The sequence below is a fragment of the Bombina bombina genome, chromosome 1 (assembly GCF_027579735.1).
Source record: "Bombina bombina isolate aBomBom1 chromosome 1, aBomBom1.pri, whole genome shotgun sequence".
NCBI classification, from domain to species: Eukaryota; Metazoa; Chordata; class Amphibia; order Anura; family Bombinatoridae; genus Bombina; species Bombina bombina.
Window position 1 is genome coordinate 795,762,462 of NC_069499.1, and position 18,879 is coordinate 795,781,340.

General features: G+C 37.3%; 1 protein-coding gene across 1 annotated transcript in view; it reads right to left on the reverse strand.

The window, feature by feature from the left end:
• The window catches only part of SASH3 (SAM and SH3 domain containing 3), a 120,027-nt gene that overhangs the window by 24,347 nt on the left and 76,801 nt on the right, over positions 1 to 18,879 (reverse strand). The window contains exons 5-7 of the mRNA XM_053699357.1: positions 10,303 to 10,432; positions 9,892 to 10,049; positions 8,350 to 8,556 (exon numbers count right to left, since the gene is read on the reverse strand). Of these exons, the coding sequence (XP_053555332.1) occupies positions 8,350 to 8,556; positions 9,892 to 10,049; positions 10,303 to 10,432 (495 nt within the window). The remainder of the gene's footprint in view (positions 1 to 8,349; positions 8,557 to 9,891; positions 10,050 to 10,302; positions 10,433 to 18,879) is intronic.

Consider the following 18,879-nt stretch of genomic DNA (forward strand, 5'->3'; position numbering starts at 1 on the left):
TTATTGCAGACTGTGGGGCTGGGGCATCATTTTATTGCAGGGGGGCTGGGGGCTTTATTTTATTGCTGGGGGCTTTATTTTATTGCTGGGGGCATCATTTATTTTATTGTGTGTGGGCTTTGTGTGTGGTGTGTGGGCTGTGTGTATACACCTGTGTATCTGTCTGAGTGTGTGGATGTATGTGTATATAAGTATCTTTGTGTGTATTATATCTGTGTGTTTGTGTGGTGCAGTACATTGCCCCATTTCTTTTAAGTATTTTTTGTTCTGGGTAGAGGCCCCCGCGCTGTCAATCTGCCTAGGGACCTGCATTTGCTAGTTCAACTCAACTGTTCCTAATTGTCAGCATAATTCTTCATTATATACATAAACAGCTGTTCCAATAGTACAAATGGTATATTGCAATATATACAATGTTATAGTGGAAAAAGAAGGGGGATACTAATGGCACTGCTTAAATTTACAACTTAGGGTAGCCTAGTGATTTCTGGTTCTGTTAATATGGTATAAATATCCAACCAGATTGGTAGTGTTACCTAAAAAAATTGGCTGAGGTGCTGTGTACTTGTTTTGTCAAAAGAAAATTATCAATCCTTGGATTGATGGAGTGTACACCTATATAGCACTCATTCCCTAATTGATAGTGACAAAAATTGGACAAGAACTGTGTCTCCTTGGAGGAGAGTGTGCGTGGGGATGTTTATTAAAATATAACCTTTATTGGTAATCTTTTAAAAATATACGGCAACAAACACAATTGACATACAAACTTTATTAAAAACACAGGTTTGGGTCTTAATAGATTATTATCCGTTATTCACGGAGTACATTGCGTGGTTGTGTTGTATTTCAGAAATTACTTGAGTTGGAGGTCAGGTTAATCCCAGTGATTATATAGTGATTTATTATACTTTGAGCTTATATTTGAGAAGGCTGTGGTATTGTGATATTTACTCTGTTGTTATATGAGTGATCTGTGACTCAACTTTCAAATCAAATTTTGATATTAAAGGTATTAGCGTAAATATTCCATGTTATCACCAATATTTATTATTAATGCTTGTAAAATTGCATTTCTTGTGTATCTTGGTGAGATACTGCTTAATTTCCTAGTAGTTGTCTTGTTATTTCAGTATGATATTGTGGGAAATATATGTATACTGCTGTTTTAAGTAGCCTCCTAACTATATAGATACTGAAAGTACTTGCTGTGTATAGTATGATAATTCTGGTCGGTAAGTTAATGTATTAACCCCTGTGATATCTTAGAATGTGTATTTGTCAATACTTAAGTATGCACAAGCATTGTGCTTAAATCACAAGCATTGTGCTTGATATCTTAGATCGTATATTTATCAATACTTAAGTATGCACAAACATTGTGCTTGAGTCATTACACAGAAATTATATTTTTTAAATTTCTTGGAATTTTTGAAGTTGGTAGTGTGTACTATACTTGTTATAACAGTAGCATATTTGAATAATTTAGTAGCTCTAATGGATCTTAGCGTTAGGATCTTACGATGTAAGAGTTATAATATTCTTGTGAGTATGCTTTAATATTACAAGAAAGTAGCTGTTCTGGTATGAAAATTATGCGCTTAGTATGTATCAACTATTACTAAGTGGTCTTGAATAATTAAAGCATGTTGTCCTCTTAGGCCTTAGGAGTTGTTAGCGGTATTGTGGTGTGAGTTTGCTGAATATTGGCGTTTTTTTCTGTGTATTTAAATATTCGTATTCCTAACCGCTTGCTGAATGCTTGCTTTTGATACTAGTTGTTTTTTTAAGATAATACGCTAAGTACTTGCATTATTATATCTGGGCTTAATGTTTCGCCTATATAACTGTTTGCAATATTTGCAATACTTGCGATATTGTATCTAGGTTAATGTATAACAATATTAACCGCTTGCAAATTCCAGGCTTAATGTATCACATGTGTCTAAGCTTAATGTATCACATATATAGCTACTTGCAATCCTTGTGATACCGTATCTATATCTGGTTTTTAATACTGTTAACCGCTTGCTAAATCCTAGGCTATACCTGTCAATTTGGCGTGGGGTACTTTGCCAAATATTGACAGTGTTGTATATATCTTATTAAAGCTCCTTAAATCTGGCCGTTGGCCAGTTCTAGGCTTCTAATATCAAATGCTCATGCTACTGAATAAACTCCGTTTACAAGTAAATTTACTTAATATTGTGCACAACCACAATAGTTATATATAATATAAAGACCTCTGTTCCTGCTGATTAAAAAATGCTAACTGGCATTCTACAAACAATTCCCTAACATGTTTCGCCACTAACGTGGCTTTTTCCCTTTGAAAAAGCCACGTTAGTGGCGAAACATGTTAGGGAATTGTTTGTAGAATGCCAGTTAGCATTTTTTAATCAGCAGGAACAGAGGTCTTTATATTATATATAACTATTGTGGTTGTGCACAATATTAAGTAAATTTACTTGTAAACGGAGTTTATTCAGTAGCATGAGCATTTGATATTAGAAGCCTAGAACTGGCCAACGGCCAGATTTAAGGAGCTTTAATAAGATATATACAACACTGTCAATATTTGGCGAAGTACCCCACGCCAAATTGACAGGTATAGCCTAGGATTTAGCAAGCGGTTAACAGTATTAAAAACCAGATATAGATACGGTATCACAAGGATTGCAAGTAGCTATATATGTGATACATTAAGCTTAGACACATGTGATACATTAAGCCTGGAATTTGCAAGCGGTTAATATTGTTATACATTAACCTAGATACAATATCGCAAGTATTGCAAATATTGCAAACAGTTATATAGGCGAAACATTAAGCCCAGATATAATAATGCAAGTACTTAGCGTATTATCTTAAAAAAACAACTAGTATCAAAAGCAAGCATTCAGCAAGCGGTTAGGAATACGAATATTTAAATACACAGAAAAAAACGCCAATATTCAGCAAACTCACACCACAATACCGCTAACAACTCCTAAGGCCTAAGAGGACAACATGCTTTAATTATTCAAGACCACTTAGTAATAGTTGATACATACTAAGCGCATAATTTTCATACCAGAACAGCTACTTTCTTGTAATATTAAAGCATACTCACAAGAATATTATAACTCTTACATCGTAAGATCCTAACGCTAAGATCCATTAGAGCTACTAAATTATTCAAATATGCTACTGTTATAACAAGTATAGTACACACTACCAACTTCAAAAATTCCAAGAAATTTAAAAAATATAATTTCTGTGTAATGACTCAAGCACAATGTTTGTGCATACTTAAGTATTGATAAATATACAATCTAAGATATCAAGCACAATGCTTGTGATTTAAGCACAATGCTTGTGCATACTTAAGTATTGACAAATACACATTCTAAGATATCACAGGGGTTAATACATTAACTTACCGACCAGAATTATCATACTATACACAGCAAGTACTTTCAGTATCTATATAGTTAGGAGGCTACTTAAAACAGCAGTATACATATATTTCCCACAATATCATACTGAAATAACAAGACAACTACTAGGAAATTAAGCAGTATCTCACCAAGATACACAAGAAATGCAATTTTACAAGCATTAATAATAAATATTGGTGATAACATGGAATATTTACGCTAATACCTTTAATATCAAAATTTGATTTGAAAGTTGAGTCACAGATCACTCATATAACAACAGAGTAAATATCACAATACCACAGCCTTCTCAAATATAAGCTCAAAGTATAATAAATCACTATATAATCACTGGGATTAACCTGACCTCCAACTCAAGTAATTTCTGAAATACAACACAACCACGCAATGTACTCCGTGAATAACGGATAATAATCTATTAAGACCCAAACCTGTGTTTTTAATAAAGTTTGTATGTCAATTGTGTTTGTTGCCGTATATTTTTAAAAGATTACCAATAAAGGTTATATTTTAATAAACATCCCCACGCACACTCTCCTCCAAGGAGACACAGTTCTTGTCCAATTTTTGTCACTATCAATTAGGGAATGAGTGCTATATAGGTGTACACTCCATCAATCCAAGGATTGATAATTTTCTTTTGACAATGTTATAGTGCTCCACATTAGTGGATTTATATCGTTTATATATATATATATATATATATATATATATATATATATATATATATATAATGTTGTGCATTACCTTAAATGATTTTTCTTCTTTTTTTTTTAATTTTAAAAGCTGAGGGGGCGGAGATTGGGCGGGGGTGGGACGGAGATTGGGTGGGGTTGGGGCGAAGATTAGGCGGGGTTTAGGCGAAGATTGGGCAGGGTTGGGAGTGGGGAGAAAGGGGCCCCGTTTTGTCATCCTGCCTTGGGCCCCGCAATGGCTAGGGCCGGCCCTGCTCCTGGGCATTGAGTCCACCAGAGCTTCACAGGCTGCCACTGGAGTCCTCTTCCACTCCTCCATGACGACATTACAGAGCTGGTGGATGTTAGAGACCTTGCGCTCCCCCACCTTCCGTTTGAGGATGCCCCACAGATGCTCAATAGGGTTTAGGTCTGGAGAAATGCTTGGCCAGTCCATCACCTTTACCGTTAGCTTCTTTAGCAAGGCAGTGGTTGTCTTGGAGGTGTGTTTGGGGTTTTGGGGTTGTTATGCGGACCAGTCTCCAAAGGTAGGGGATCATGCTCTGCTTCAGTATGTCACAGTACATGTTGGCATTCATGGTTCCTTCAATGAATTGTAGCTCCCCAGTGCCGGCAGCACTCATGTAGGCCCAGACCATGACACATCCACCACCATGCTTGACTGTAGGCAAGACACACTTGTCTTTGTACTCCTCACCTGGTTGCTGCCACACACGCTTGACACCATCTGAACCAAATATGTTTATTTTGGTCTCATCGGACCACAGGACATGGTTCCAGTAATCCATGTCCTTAGTCTGCTTTTCTTCAGCAAACTGTTTGCGGGCTTTCTTGTGCATCATCTTTAGAAGAGGCTTCCTTCTGGGACGACAGCCATGCATACCAATTTGATGCAGAGTGCAGCGTATGGTCTGAGCACTGACAGGCTGACCCCCCCCCCCACTACTTCAACCTCTGCAGCAATGCTTGCAGCACTTATACGTCTATTTCCCAAAGACAACCTCTGGATAGGACGCCGAGCATGTGCACTCAACTTCTTTGGTTGACCATGGCGAGGCCTGTTCTAAGTGCAACCTGTCCTGTAAAACCGCTGTATGGTCTTGCCCACCATGCTGCAGCTCAGTTTCAGGGTCTTGGCAATCTTCTTATAGCCTAGCCCATCTTTATGTAGAGCAACAATTCTTTTTTTCAAATCCTCAGAGTTCTTTGCCATGAGGTGCCATGTTCAACTTCCAGTGACCAGTATGAGAGAGTGTGGGAGTGATAACACCAAATTTAACACACCTGCTCCCCATTCACACCTGAGACCTTGTAACACTAATGAGTCACATGACACCGGGGAGGGAAAATGGCTTATTGGGCACAATTTGGACATTTCCACTTAGGGGTGTACTCACTTTTGTTGCCAACGGTTTAGACATTAATGGCTGTGTGTTGAGTTATTTTGAGGGGACAGCAAATTTACACTGTTATACAGGCTGTACACTCACTACTTTACATTGTAGCAAAGTGTCATTTCTTCATTGTTGTCACATGAAAAGATATAATAAAATATTTACAGAAATGTGACGGGTACTCACTTTTGTGAGATACTGTTTATCTAATCATATCAATATGTAAATATTAGAAATATGTATTTAAGAATAAATAGAACATATTCTTCTATGTGCATAACATTGGAGTATGAAATATTCATATTTTAATGTTGAGTTAGAGCATATGCGAAGATGCAATTGGATTTACGCAAGAGCGGGGTGTTTTTCAACTTGTTTTTCTCCATTGACTTTTATGGGGGAATATGTGAATGCGCACGCAATATTCTAACTTCGGCTTTTTGCACTCGTCGGGTTAGCTCTTGAAAGAAAACAGTTTACTTTTAAATTGTAATATGAGCGCAAACCCAACGAGTGCTAAAAACTTGCGTAATAAACTCTCGAGCGGGAGTGTTAATTAGCGATCCACTCATAATCTGGCCCATTATATGTTACTATTTTTGAAGGATAGCCTTATGCATATCACAAGCATTTTTTTTATTTATTTTACGGTCCCTGTGTTTACCACCTCTATTAGAAGTTTATTCCACTAATCCACCAATCTTTTTGTAAAAAATTGCTCCCTCACATTTTTCCTGAATTTTACCCTCTAATTAAGATTGTGTCCCCTCATATCTTTGAAGGTTTCTATAATCTTGCCACTTTCCCTTCTCTCCTCTAAACTATACATATTTAGATCTTTCTTTGTATGTTTTATATTTTAGACCATGCACTGTTTAGTAGCCCTCCTTCTGACAATTTCTAGTTTATTTATATCTTTCTGCAGAACTAAACACAATATTCCAGATGTGGCCTAACTAATGATCTGTAAAGTGGCATAAGAACCTTACTATTTCTACTGCTAATACCTCTCCCAATGCAACCAAGTATTCGACTGGCCTTACTGGCTGCACTGCTGCATTGTGTACCAAATTTTAAAGGGATACTAAACCCACATTTTCTCTTTCATGATTCAGCTAGAGCAGCAATTTTAAAGCAACTTTCTAATTTACTCCTATTATCAATTTTTGTTCGTTCTCATGCTATCTTTATTTGAAAAAGTAGAAATGTAAGCTTAAGTGCCGGCCCCTTTTTGGTTCAGCACCTGGGTAGCGCTTGCTGGTTGGTGACTAAATGTAGCAAACCAATCAGCTAACAACCTAACAATTACTTTTCTGCATTTTCAAATAAAGATAGCAAAAGTACAAAGAAAATTTGATAATAGGAGAAAATAAAAAGTTGCATGACCATGCATACTCTATCTGAATCAGGAAAGAAAAAAAATTGGGTTTAGTATCCCTTTAAATCATCTGAAATAATAATTCTCAAGTCCCTTTCTTCTTTAGTTACAGTCAGTAATGTCTGTGTTTTGCCTAAACCAATGTTACATCCCAAAACATTTTGGGGTATCTGTTAATAATTTGTAAATTACTGTCTGGGTGTTTATCAAGTCTGTTTAGCTGTGGAATTCGGATTGTTGTCAAAATTTCTGGTAATACATTTTTTTTTTGCACTTAAAGAGATAGGAAACCCCAAAAATGTATTTCATGATTTAGATAGAACTTACAATTTTAAACATTACAATTTACGTCTATTATCAAATGTACTTCATTCTCTTGTTATCCTTTGCTGAAAGAACTGCATTGCACTACTGGCAGATAGCTGAACATGACTAGTTAGCCAATCAAAAGAGACAAATGTGTGCAGGCACCAATCAGCAGCTAGCTCCCACTAGTATAGAATATGTGCATATTCTTCTTCAACAAGGGATGCCAAGAGAATGAAGCACATTTGAAAATAAAAGTGCATTTAAAAGTGTCTTAAAATGACCCGCTCTATCTGAATCATGCAAGTTTAATTTTGACTTTTCTATTCCTTTAAAAATGCAATCTAAGAAAATTTACTTTCTTGGTAAGTCCTCAAAATAATTATAAAATACAGTTATAATACCATACATAGGGTTATCATGATGAAAGTTTTTTGTCAGATTAAAGGGACACTGAACCCAAATTTTTTTTCTTTTGTGATTCAGATAGAGCATGCATTTTTAAGACACTTTCTAGTTTAGTCCTATTATCAAATTTTCTTCATTCTCTTGGTATCTTTATTTGAAAAGCAAGAATGTAAGTTTAGATGCCGGGCCATTTTTGGTGAATAACCTTGGTTGTTCGTGCTGATTGGTGGATAAATTCACCCACCAATAAACAAGTGCTGTCCAGTCCCTGAACCAAAACATTCTTTAAAGATAGCAAGAGAACGAAGAAAATGTGATAATAGGAGTAAATTAGAAAGTTGCTTAAAATTGCATGCTCTATCTGAATCACAAAATAATTTTTTTGGGTTCAGTGCCCCTTTAAATGTATTTATTTGACTGCGATCACTCTATATAAAAATATACAGGATCAGTAAATTTATATTTCTCAAGGAAGGAAGATAAACCTTAAAAAGAGATACAATGGGATTCTATTTTTATTTTTTGTATAAAAAAATTAAATTTTTACTACTAATGTTGATAAATAATATGGTAGATATTAATAGATAAATGTTACCTTTATACAGGTTAATAGTATAAAGAATGTATTGAAGAACAATTCTCTCAATGAAAAAAGAAATCATAAAATCTTTGCTTGCATGCAAAAGAAAAAAGTTTGATTGCTTTGCTGCATAAAGAAATGTTCTTACCTGCAAATTAATGCGCTCTAGGAGCTCTTGCAAAGTCTTGGGTTTTAAACGTTTACTCCTTGCGTGAACCTTGGCCTTTTTGGGAGGCTCCGTTTCCTCAGGTAAAATGTCAACATAGATGAACTTGAAAGATCCAACTTTGTTGTTTAACATTCCTGTCCAGATGCCAGCTGGTGTTTTTTCAATGATGTCAATAATGTCTCCTTTCTGGAAATTAAAATCATTTCATAATTAAAAGAATGTTTTTTTTGTTCATAACATGATAAAATTCCCCAAGAACACTAATAACAACAGTTAAAGGGACAGTAAACACCTTGGATCATGTCCGCCGCACATCGATAAATGCCGACAGCATACGCTCTCTGCATTTATCATTGCACCAGCAGTTGCAATGCCGCTCCCTGCAGATTCGCGGCCAATCGGCCGCCAGCAGGGGGTGTCAAACAACTCGATCGTATTGGATCGGGTTGATTTTCAGCGATGTCTGTCCGCCGCCTCAGAGCAGGCGGACAGGTTATGAAGCAGCGGTCTTTAGACTGCTGTTTCATAACTTGTGTTTCGCCAGAAATACGGGGCATCAAGCTCCATACGGAGTTTGATAAATAGACCCCCTTGTAATTACAGAAGATTTCTGTTGTTTTGCTATAGAATAACATATCGACCGAGTTTTTAAAACAAATTAAAATCCTTTTTACTGCAATTATTTTTCAATAGCCAAACTCCACAAATCCATTTGCCTTATTTGAAAGAGGCCAATCTGGGCTTTAGCAAGGCTAGTCCCAGTGATAAAGTTAGTATAACGTGAATTGTTTTGCAGCTCCAATCGGGTAAAGCTAATTAGAGACAGATATTGAGAATTAGAAATAATACAGGAGATTTTTTATTTAAGAAGTTAACAAAAACTTCCCTTTTTAAAGGAAGAAGCAGCCAGCCTTAGCCTATCTTGCACGCTGAACACTGAAAGTTTTGTAGACAAATAACGGCTCTGACCTCCAAGTGCCTCTCTTGTGTCACCAGAAAAGAGTCCTCAAAGGAGAGAAAACAATCCAAAATAGTGTATAGCACATAAATATAGCTTTTTTGTTGAAGACTGTTGAGAATCAAAACATTTTAAAGAGTTTTTTATGTTCTTTTATACTGGAATCCAAGCAAGAAAAAAGCTTTTTTTTTTAAACGAAGTTTGTATCGTGCCGTTTTAATAAAAGAGAATGCTCAACTTTACGATATGCCTATGAGTGTTCCTAGTTTATCCATACGTACTACACTATTGTGGATTATTTTCTCTCCTTTGAGGATTAATTTCTGTTGACACAAAAGAGGCTTCTTGGTGAACCCGTCCCAAGGAGTTCAGCGCTGTTGTTTGTCTACAAAACTAGAGACAGATATATAACAGAGTTGGCCTTGGAAATTCAGCAGATGCATTCCAAGTTCAGAGCTAAATTACATGAAAAGGGGCAAAATAAATAGTTGTTTCATTATGCTAAAGTAAACATTTTTATATATATAAATATCAAGGTGTTTGCTAAATATATAGGAACTTACTTTAAGCTTTAGAGAATCTCTTTCATATGGACTTGGGATGAAGTCTGTGTGAACTTTAGCTTTTCCACAAAATGGCCCGGTATAAGTAGGTGTTGTGTTTTCAAGATTAATGCTGTCTCTGTTGTTAAGAATATATGATGGACTGCAAAGCTCACTACCTGTATGGAAAAAACGCACAATTATTACAGGGATGTATGTATTTTTTTTATTATTTTTGTAATACTAACTACTACTGCAACTGAAGAAGGGGTCCTCATCAGACACAATTTTATATTAAAACAACCTTTATTGCTTCATCCCATTCATTGACAACAGGAGATGCCTACAGGTAAGTCTCCCAAATTTGTTTTACTTGTTTTAGGTAACTCAAAGTATATTAATGAAAGATTAGTATTCCACATCTGTACTCACCACTAGATGTCTGTCTACTGATAGGTGAATGCAATGTATCATCACCATCAGCTATTTTCCTAAGTATGCATTCATCTGTCATTTCATCCAATGAAACTGGAGACATAGAGCTCTGTTCTGCTGGCTCTCCCTGTAAAAAACAAATATATGATAGTTATGTATTTTGCTAGCTTGCTGTATATTAAAGGGACAGTTTACTCAAAGAAGTTCTCTCCTTTAATTTGTTCCCAATGATCCACTTTACCTGCTGGAGTATATTAAATTGTTTACAAGTAGCTCCTTTATCTTTATATTGGCATTTGAAATAGTTCATTTAGCCTGTGGTACCCCCAACTATTCTAAAAAAATGTTGGCCTTAGGTCCCTAGGTCCCACCTAATAGATAAGCTGTGTAAACACAGCCAGCAGAAGAATTTACACTCCCAGTGGGGTATAAAAGTGGTAAGGTAATAAAATGTTAATTTTCCATTGTTCTTTCCAATTATTGGTCTTTGGTTTACGGACAACTATAACATAAAGAAGCAGGTATATGTACACAAAGTGATAAAGTAATGAAGTCTGATTATACCTACAAGTTGAACCCATTTTATTAGGTTGTGGCTTCAAAATATACACAAATAAACCTTAAAAAGCAAATTATCGTACATTTTATACTCTGCAGCTAGTAAAAAAAGTAATTTGGAAACACATTAAGGGAAAACAATTTTATAGTATACTGTCCCTTTAAACACTAAAACTTATCTCCATTCATTCAATCTCAAAATTAGACTTCTCCTCAAATACCATATCTTTTGCAGAGCTTTTCTTTTGTGGACTACACGTTTGTTACAATTTTTGCCTGTTGACTGACAATATGGTGGTATAAGACATTTATTGTCCGCTTTTCCATTATTCCTAACATAATCCTCATGGGTATTCATGGCATTAGTTTATTTTCTCCCTCCATGTTGCTGTTATCTATTTGTCCCCTGGAACTGCTTCACGGTGTCTAAACCACTGTAAAGCCTGGCTCTCTCACTTTCCTTTCACTACAGTCATTCTGTGATATCTCAATCTTCCAAAACCCTTTTTCAATATTTTATAACCCTGTAAGTCATGTAGCTGCTTAACGGCTTTCTCTAATGACATCTTTCTGCTTTTCTCAGATGACTACTTCTGCAACCCAGTAAGAGGAATACTAAATTATCCTGGGCTTCACCTATCTCTGTAGTATCTCTCATCTATTCAATGTTATATCTTCCTCTTTATTATCATCATTCTCTAACTTTCAATCTCATTTTAGATGCTGCTCTCACCAAGGTAAGTAGTGATTTACTTGCTACACAACCAAAGGTACAATTCCCTCTTCTAGCCATTTCTGTATTGTTTGACATGGAAGACCATAACTTCTTCCTATAGCCCCTTCATTCATTTGGTATCTGAGATACAGGTCTTTCATGCTTTACATCTTATCTAACCAACCTTCATTTAGAGCCTCCTTTAGTGAAAACAACAATGCTCAGCCATTCGTAAATATATATGGTCCTTTAGTTTTCTAGGACCACCTCTATCTCTCTTCCCCAAATCACAATTCCCTAAGTCAACCATATCTCACACAGTCTCTCTGTAATTTTCTAGAAATTGTAAAAGAGAGAAATACTATTATATTAGTATGCGTATTAATTCCCCAACATAATTATACCCTATAAACAAGGAGGAAAAAATTCCTTACCAAAATAATAGGTGGGGGGTGCTCAATATCCTGTATAAATATAGAAAAATGTGGAGAGAAAAAATGGATATAACAGAGCACTCAAACGGTACTGATTAAAGATAATTATCTATATAGGTGGATTTGCAGGACAAGGTGTAATGTATAAAACGTAACTTTTATTAGTTAAAAATAAAAAATATGTATAAATAGTGACAAACATTCACACAATCAGGTCTATATGTAAAACCAATTAAAATAGATGATGAATGCTGAAATGTCAGATATTAGCTATATGATGTGTGTTAAGTTGGTAGGTCTGGTAAGGAAGCACAATAAGATGCTCACGGATTGCACAGGAACTGATCAGTAAAGGAGGATTGACCTCACACAATAATTATCTAACTAGTGCAATGCTGGAGCGGTGCTATCACTTGTCAGAGTCCCACACTATGTAGCACAAATTGAGTTAGACAATAATTCCCATAAACATACTGGTCTGTTGTATGGACCTATTCAAAACTTAACAGCCAGGTAGGGATACAATCGTAATCACTTATATATTCACATCCATTTGTAGCTATTTGCGGTTTAACACACACACAATAAAACAATCAGCATTCATCCAGAGCGCCTGATGCGCATTTCGTTTTATTGTGTGTGTGTTAAACCGCAAATAGCTACAAATGGATGTGAATATATAAGTGATTACGATTGTATCCCTACCTGGCTGTTAAGTTTTGAATAGGTCCATACAACAGACCAGTATGTTTATGGGAATTATTGTCTAACTCAATTTGTGCTAAATAGTGTGGGACTCTGACAAGTGATAGCACCGCTCCAGCATTGCACTAGTTAGATAATTATTGTGTGAGGTCAATCCTCCTTTACTGATCAGTTCCTGTGCAATCCGTGAGCATCTTATTGTGCTTCCTTACCAGACCTACCAACTTAACACACATCATATAGCTAATATCTGACATTTCAGCATTCATCATCTATTTTAATTGGTTTTATATATAGACCTGATTGTGTGAATGTTTGTCACTATTTATACATATTTTTTATTTTTAACTAATAAAAGTTACGTTTTCTACATTACACCTTGTCCTGCAAATCCACCTATATAGATAATTATCTTTAATCAGTACCGTTTGAGTGCTCTGTTATATCCATTTTTTCTCTCCACATTTTTCTATCTCTGTAATTTTCTCCTGGATGTCCTTACACTACCTAGAGCTCTGTATCATTTGTAGTGGTGTCATCACCATTTTACTGAGGTTTTCTATTTTGAAGTCTCACTTTGCCACTCACTTCCAATCCAAACATTGAAAAATTGGCAAATCCTACCATTCTCATCTATGTAATGTTTCTATAGTTCACACTTTCTTCACTCAAAGTTTCACTCTCTTATTTTGCCTACATTTTGTTAACTTAAAGTGACATGAAACCTAAACATTTTCTTTCATGATTTAGGTAGAACATACAATTTTAAACACCTTTTAAGTTTACTTTTATTATCAAATTTGTTTTATTCTTTTGTATCATTTGTTGAAAGAGCAGCAATGCACTACTGGTTTCTAACTACTGAACACATGGGTGAGCCAGTGACAATCGGTGTGTATATATGCAGCCACCAATCAGCAGCTAGAACCTAGGTTCTTTGCGGCTTCTGAGCTTACCTAGATAATCCTGTCAGCAAAGGACAACAAGAGAAGGAAGCAAATTAAATAGAAGTAAATTGAAAAGTTGTTTACAAGTGTATTCTCTAAATCATGAATGTCTAATTATGACTTTATTGTCCCTTTAACCTCTTCTAAGTGGCTTTCCCAGGACCTGTCTGTCCATTCTCCATTCAGGAATAACTGCCTCACTGCACCTACTCTATGGAACTGTCAGACTATCTGCCATCTTTCAAAGTTTAAGTTTTACTTTAAAACCCACCTGCTCAGATAAGCTTACCCACTTGCACATCACCCTACCCCAACAAAAAATAAATTACAGGATATATTTCTTACTGTTGCTGCAATTAAAAGCAATAATCTTATGTCATCCATAAAAATCTAGACATTGGGACGTATTTATCAAGCTCCATATGGAGCTTGATGCCCCTTGTTTCCGGTGAGCCTTCAGGCTTCTAAAGACCGCTGCTCCATAACTTGTCTGCCTGCTCTGAGGCCGCGGACAGAAATCAACCCGATCGAATATGATCGGGTTGATTGACACCCCCCTGCTAGCGGCCGATTGGCTGCGAATCTGCAGGTGGCAGCATTGCACCAGCAGTTCACCAGAATGCGTATGCTGTTGGCATTTATCGATGTGCGGCGGACATGTTACGCTACTTCGTATCATGTCCGCTCGCACATTGATAAATATGCCCCTATAAGTTCTTTAAAGTATGTTACATTAACATTAACTAACAGTTTGAGTATTCTAAAATAATTAAAAGGCCATGAAAACCAAAATGTTTCTTTCATGATTCAGGTAAAGTGTACAATTTAAAAAAAAAAAAACACACAACAAAAGAAATTTTCAATTTATTTCTTTAATCAGTTTTACTTTGTTCTCTTGGAATATTTTGTTGAAAGGTTAAAAAGCAGGTAGGTAGACTCAGGAGCATGCTCTGCAGCAATATCTGTCAGCAGTTTTGCATTAATCCTTTTAAGTAAACATGGGCATTTCCAGCTTTATTAGCTGCCGAATGCAGAAGTAGGCACCCCCTTATTGACTTTGGCTCTCTTTTCAGAGCCAGATTTATGCTTGTGAAAAATCACCACACTAAGGTCAAATTTGCACAGATCTTATTGTGGTGATCTTTTGCAATCATAAATCCTGATCTGAAAAGAGCCGAAGTCAACAAGGGGGCCCCTACTTCTGCATTCGGCAGCTAACGAAGCTGGAAATGCCCATGTTTACTTTAACAATGTTATACATTTGCAGGAGTTCCAGTGTCGCTGTCATACAGTGCTTCACACATGTAACTAGCTTTATAGTTTCTTCCAAAGAGAATACCATGAGAACAAAGTAGATTTGATAATAGAAGGGAACTGTATGCTGTATCTAAATCATGAAAACAAAATGGGTTTCACATCCCTTTATGTAAATTGAAAGAACTTTTTTTTTCTATGAATTATATTGGGGACTAAGGGATCATTAAAGGGACATTAAACATCTATTCTACAGTATTTATGTGAAATTTGTGTCCCTTGCTCCCTCGAGAGACCAAAAATTTAATTTTGTAACCTAGATTTTGTTTTTCATTACCTAAATCAGCTATATAATATGCAACATTCTAAAGAAAACGTAGGTTTCAGAATATCCTTTTTGGTTTCTCCAGGGAGAGTGAGATAGATGTTTAATATCCCTTTAATTTCATTATGAATAAAAAATAACATAAATTATGCTTATCAGATAATTTCATTTCCTTCTGTAAGAGGAGAGTCTTCAGCTTCATTCCTTACTTGTGGGAATACAGAACCTGGCCACCAGGAGGAGGCAAAGACACCCCAGCCAAAGGCTTAAATACCTTCCCCACTTCCCTCATCCCCCAGTCATTCTGCCAAGGGAACAAGGAACAGTAGGAGAAATATGAGGGTATAAATAGTGCCAGAAGAACAAAGTCAAATTTAAGTCCGTCCCACTGGAGAATTGAGGCGTGGGCCATGGACTCTCCTCATACAGAAGGAAAGGAAATGATCTGGTAAGCATAATTTATGTTTTCCTTCTTAATATGAAAAGAGTCCACGGCTTCATTCCTTACTTGTTGGTAACATATAACCAAGCTCTAGAGGACACTGAATGAAAAACGGGAGGTTAAAAAGAGAGGCGGACCCTGTTCTGAGGGCACCACAGCCTGCAAAACCATTTCTCCCAAAAGCTGCTTCTGCTGAAGCCAAAATGTCAAATATGTAAAGTCTTGAAAAAAATATGTAAGGAAAACCAGGAGGCCTCATTCTCAAAAGACCAAAGAGGAAACCACAGCTCTAGTTGAAAGAGCCCTAAACCTCTGAGGAGGCTTGCCTCCCACTGACTCATAAGCTAAGCAAACAATGCTCCTCACCCAGAAAACAAAGAAGTGGAGGAGGCTTCCAGCCCCTTATGCTTCTCAGAATAGATACAAACAAGGAAGAAGTCTGACAAAACACCCTTGCAGCCTGAAGATATAACTTCAAGGCCAGAACCACATCCAAGTTATGAAATAACCGCTCCTTCGAAGAGAAGGATTAGGACACAAAGAAGGAACCACAATCTCCTGATTGATGTTGTTATCTGAAACAACCATAGGAAGAAAACCTAACCCAGTATGAAGAACAGCCTTAGCCGTAAGAACAACTAGGTAAGGAAACTCACAATGCAAGGCAGCCATCTCAGAAACTCTGCCCGCTGAAGCAATAGTCAGTAGAAAAAGAACCTTCCCAGACAGAAAATTGTAATGTCAACACCATGCATAAGCCCAAATGGAGCCGTTTGCAAAAAATTAGAACAAGATGTAAACTCCAAAGAGGAGCACTAGAGCTAAACACAAGCCTGATCTAGTCAAAGCCTGAACCAAAGACTGGACATCTGGAAGCTCTGTAAGTCTCTTGAGCAGTAAAAAAGATAGGGCTGAAAACTGTCCCCTAGGGGAGCTAACAGAAAAGGCCCTTCTCCAGAGCATTCTGGAAAAATGAAAGGATCCTGGAAAACCTGGCCTTGTGCCAGGGAAACCCCATTCTTCATATTAGAAGAAGTAGGTTCTGCACCCATTATGATAGGTGCAACGATACACCGGCTTAAGAGCTAAAACGAGAGTATCAACAATCCTTTCAGAAAAACCTCTCATGTCTAAGACTAAGCATTCAATTACATGCAGTCAGCCTCAGAGAATCCAGATTGTGATGAACACAAGGACCCTGCCCCAGCAGATCCCTGTAAAAGGTCCATGGAGGCAAAGCCCCTAAACTGCGATACAACTCGTAGATATAAACGGAGCAAACCATCTCACTGACACCTGCTCCTGCTAGGATCAAACCATCCACAACAAAGAGTGACATGGCCGAATGAGAAGAAGGTTAAAAAGAAACCACTAAGGAATGCTAGATGTCTAGCATACTCTGGATGAAAAAGCCGGAGCTCCACCTGGGTTCAAACCCACCTCCTGCTACAGAAGCGGTGGAGCTAACACTGATGCCTTGCTTGATTGTCGTCCCCATCAGATACATACTGGGGACCTTTCGTGTGTTAGGCGAATGTGATAACCACTACACTATAGAAAATGGTCCTACCAGGGAATAATTGTAGGGGACATCCGATCCTGAAGAGTAGGAGGAACTCTCCTTCTACAAAAGAAGATCTCCAAAAGAAGATCTCCCCACTGAGAGGTCCCAACTGGTATGAACCCAGAAGACCAAATCCTCTAAGCAGAATGCTCACTGAGGAACGAAAGGAAAAATTGGAAGGAAACTCCCAACCCCCGGACCTCCCTAGGACACACTCTCCCCATGGACAAGGAAGCAACAAAGTCAAAACTGCCCTGGAGGAGCTTAAGAGAATTTTTTTTCAGAACAGGGAGATCAGAACGGAACACTGGGATTGATTTCACCAACCGGTATTCCATTTGTCTGTAAAGACAGATACTTCAACTCCATGCCAAAGTCTCGGCCTCAGCTGTGTATATCACTCTCCACTCCCATGTCAATGAAGACCAGAAGGGGGACTGGAGGGCACAACACGAAGAGTAAATTTCGCAACATCTCAGGAAAAATTCCTATCCAAAAGACAAAACAGCATCCAAGATCCACCCTGGTGTCTACACCAGCAACTCCAGTCTGGATCCAACTCTGAGGATCGAAAAGACACGAGAAAAAACAAAAATGTCTATTAGCAGGCAAAGGTAAGAAACCCTTAAAAGCAGAGACCCGGGAACTACTGTAAAATTGGTAAGCAGGATACTGCCAGCTTAACCCCCAGATCCCAAGAAGGAAACCTATGATCAGAACGAGGATTACTATAAGATACGGTTCCTAAGAACCAGATTAGCTCAAAAAGGATGAACCAGAAAATACATCCTTCTTCCTAACAAAAGGAAGGGAGAATGCTTACATTCTCCAATGAAAAGAAGAACTAATAAGCTCTGCTTAAAAATCATAGAACCCAATTAGGATGGAAATATCATCCCCCAATTAGGGCATGCACCAATAGTGGAGGAAAATATTCTCACAGTACGATAGATACCAGGACAATGACTCCAAAGGTCACTTGAAAAACTTCCCTTTCTCTGAGAAGACAATTGCCCAGAAGAAGCCTAGTTCCGGCCTCTAGAAATAGATCCATATGATCCAGTATTAAGTACCCACCTCAGATAATACCTAAACAGGTCCAGCCTGTTAACTAGGATAGATGGGCCTGCTGTACCTGGACTGGAAAGCTAGAAAAAAATGCCTTCTCTTGTATAGAAAGAAGGAGCAAACCCAACTGTCACGAATACCCCATGATTGAGATGCTAAGGGATTAAATTTCTGTAGTTTTGTGCTAAAAACAGTTGTTTGTTTGTTAAGAAGAACTGTGTTGCTGTGTTTATGTGTGCATACGATTTCCCTTTTATATGCCAGACCCCTTATAAATACTTTGCAGTATACACAGAAGAGACCCTTAGGGCTCAAACTGTCAGCAGAGGGCATGATAGAACACAGAGCTTCAATCCAGGAACTACACTGGGGTCATTGATAGGATAGCCAGCTCTGTAAATAAGGGCTTTTATAAGAAAAAATGCTCAGAGACATAAAGAATGCAATATATATGGTGTTGGGTATCAAAACACACCTCTCAATATCCCTAAGAGATTGCCTTTTTGTATATATGCAATAGATTGACCTAGCAGAAATTATAATGTTCTATAATTTCAGGCAA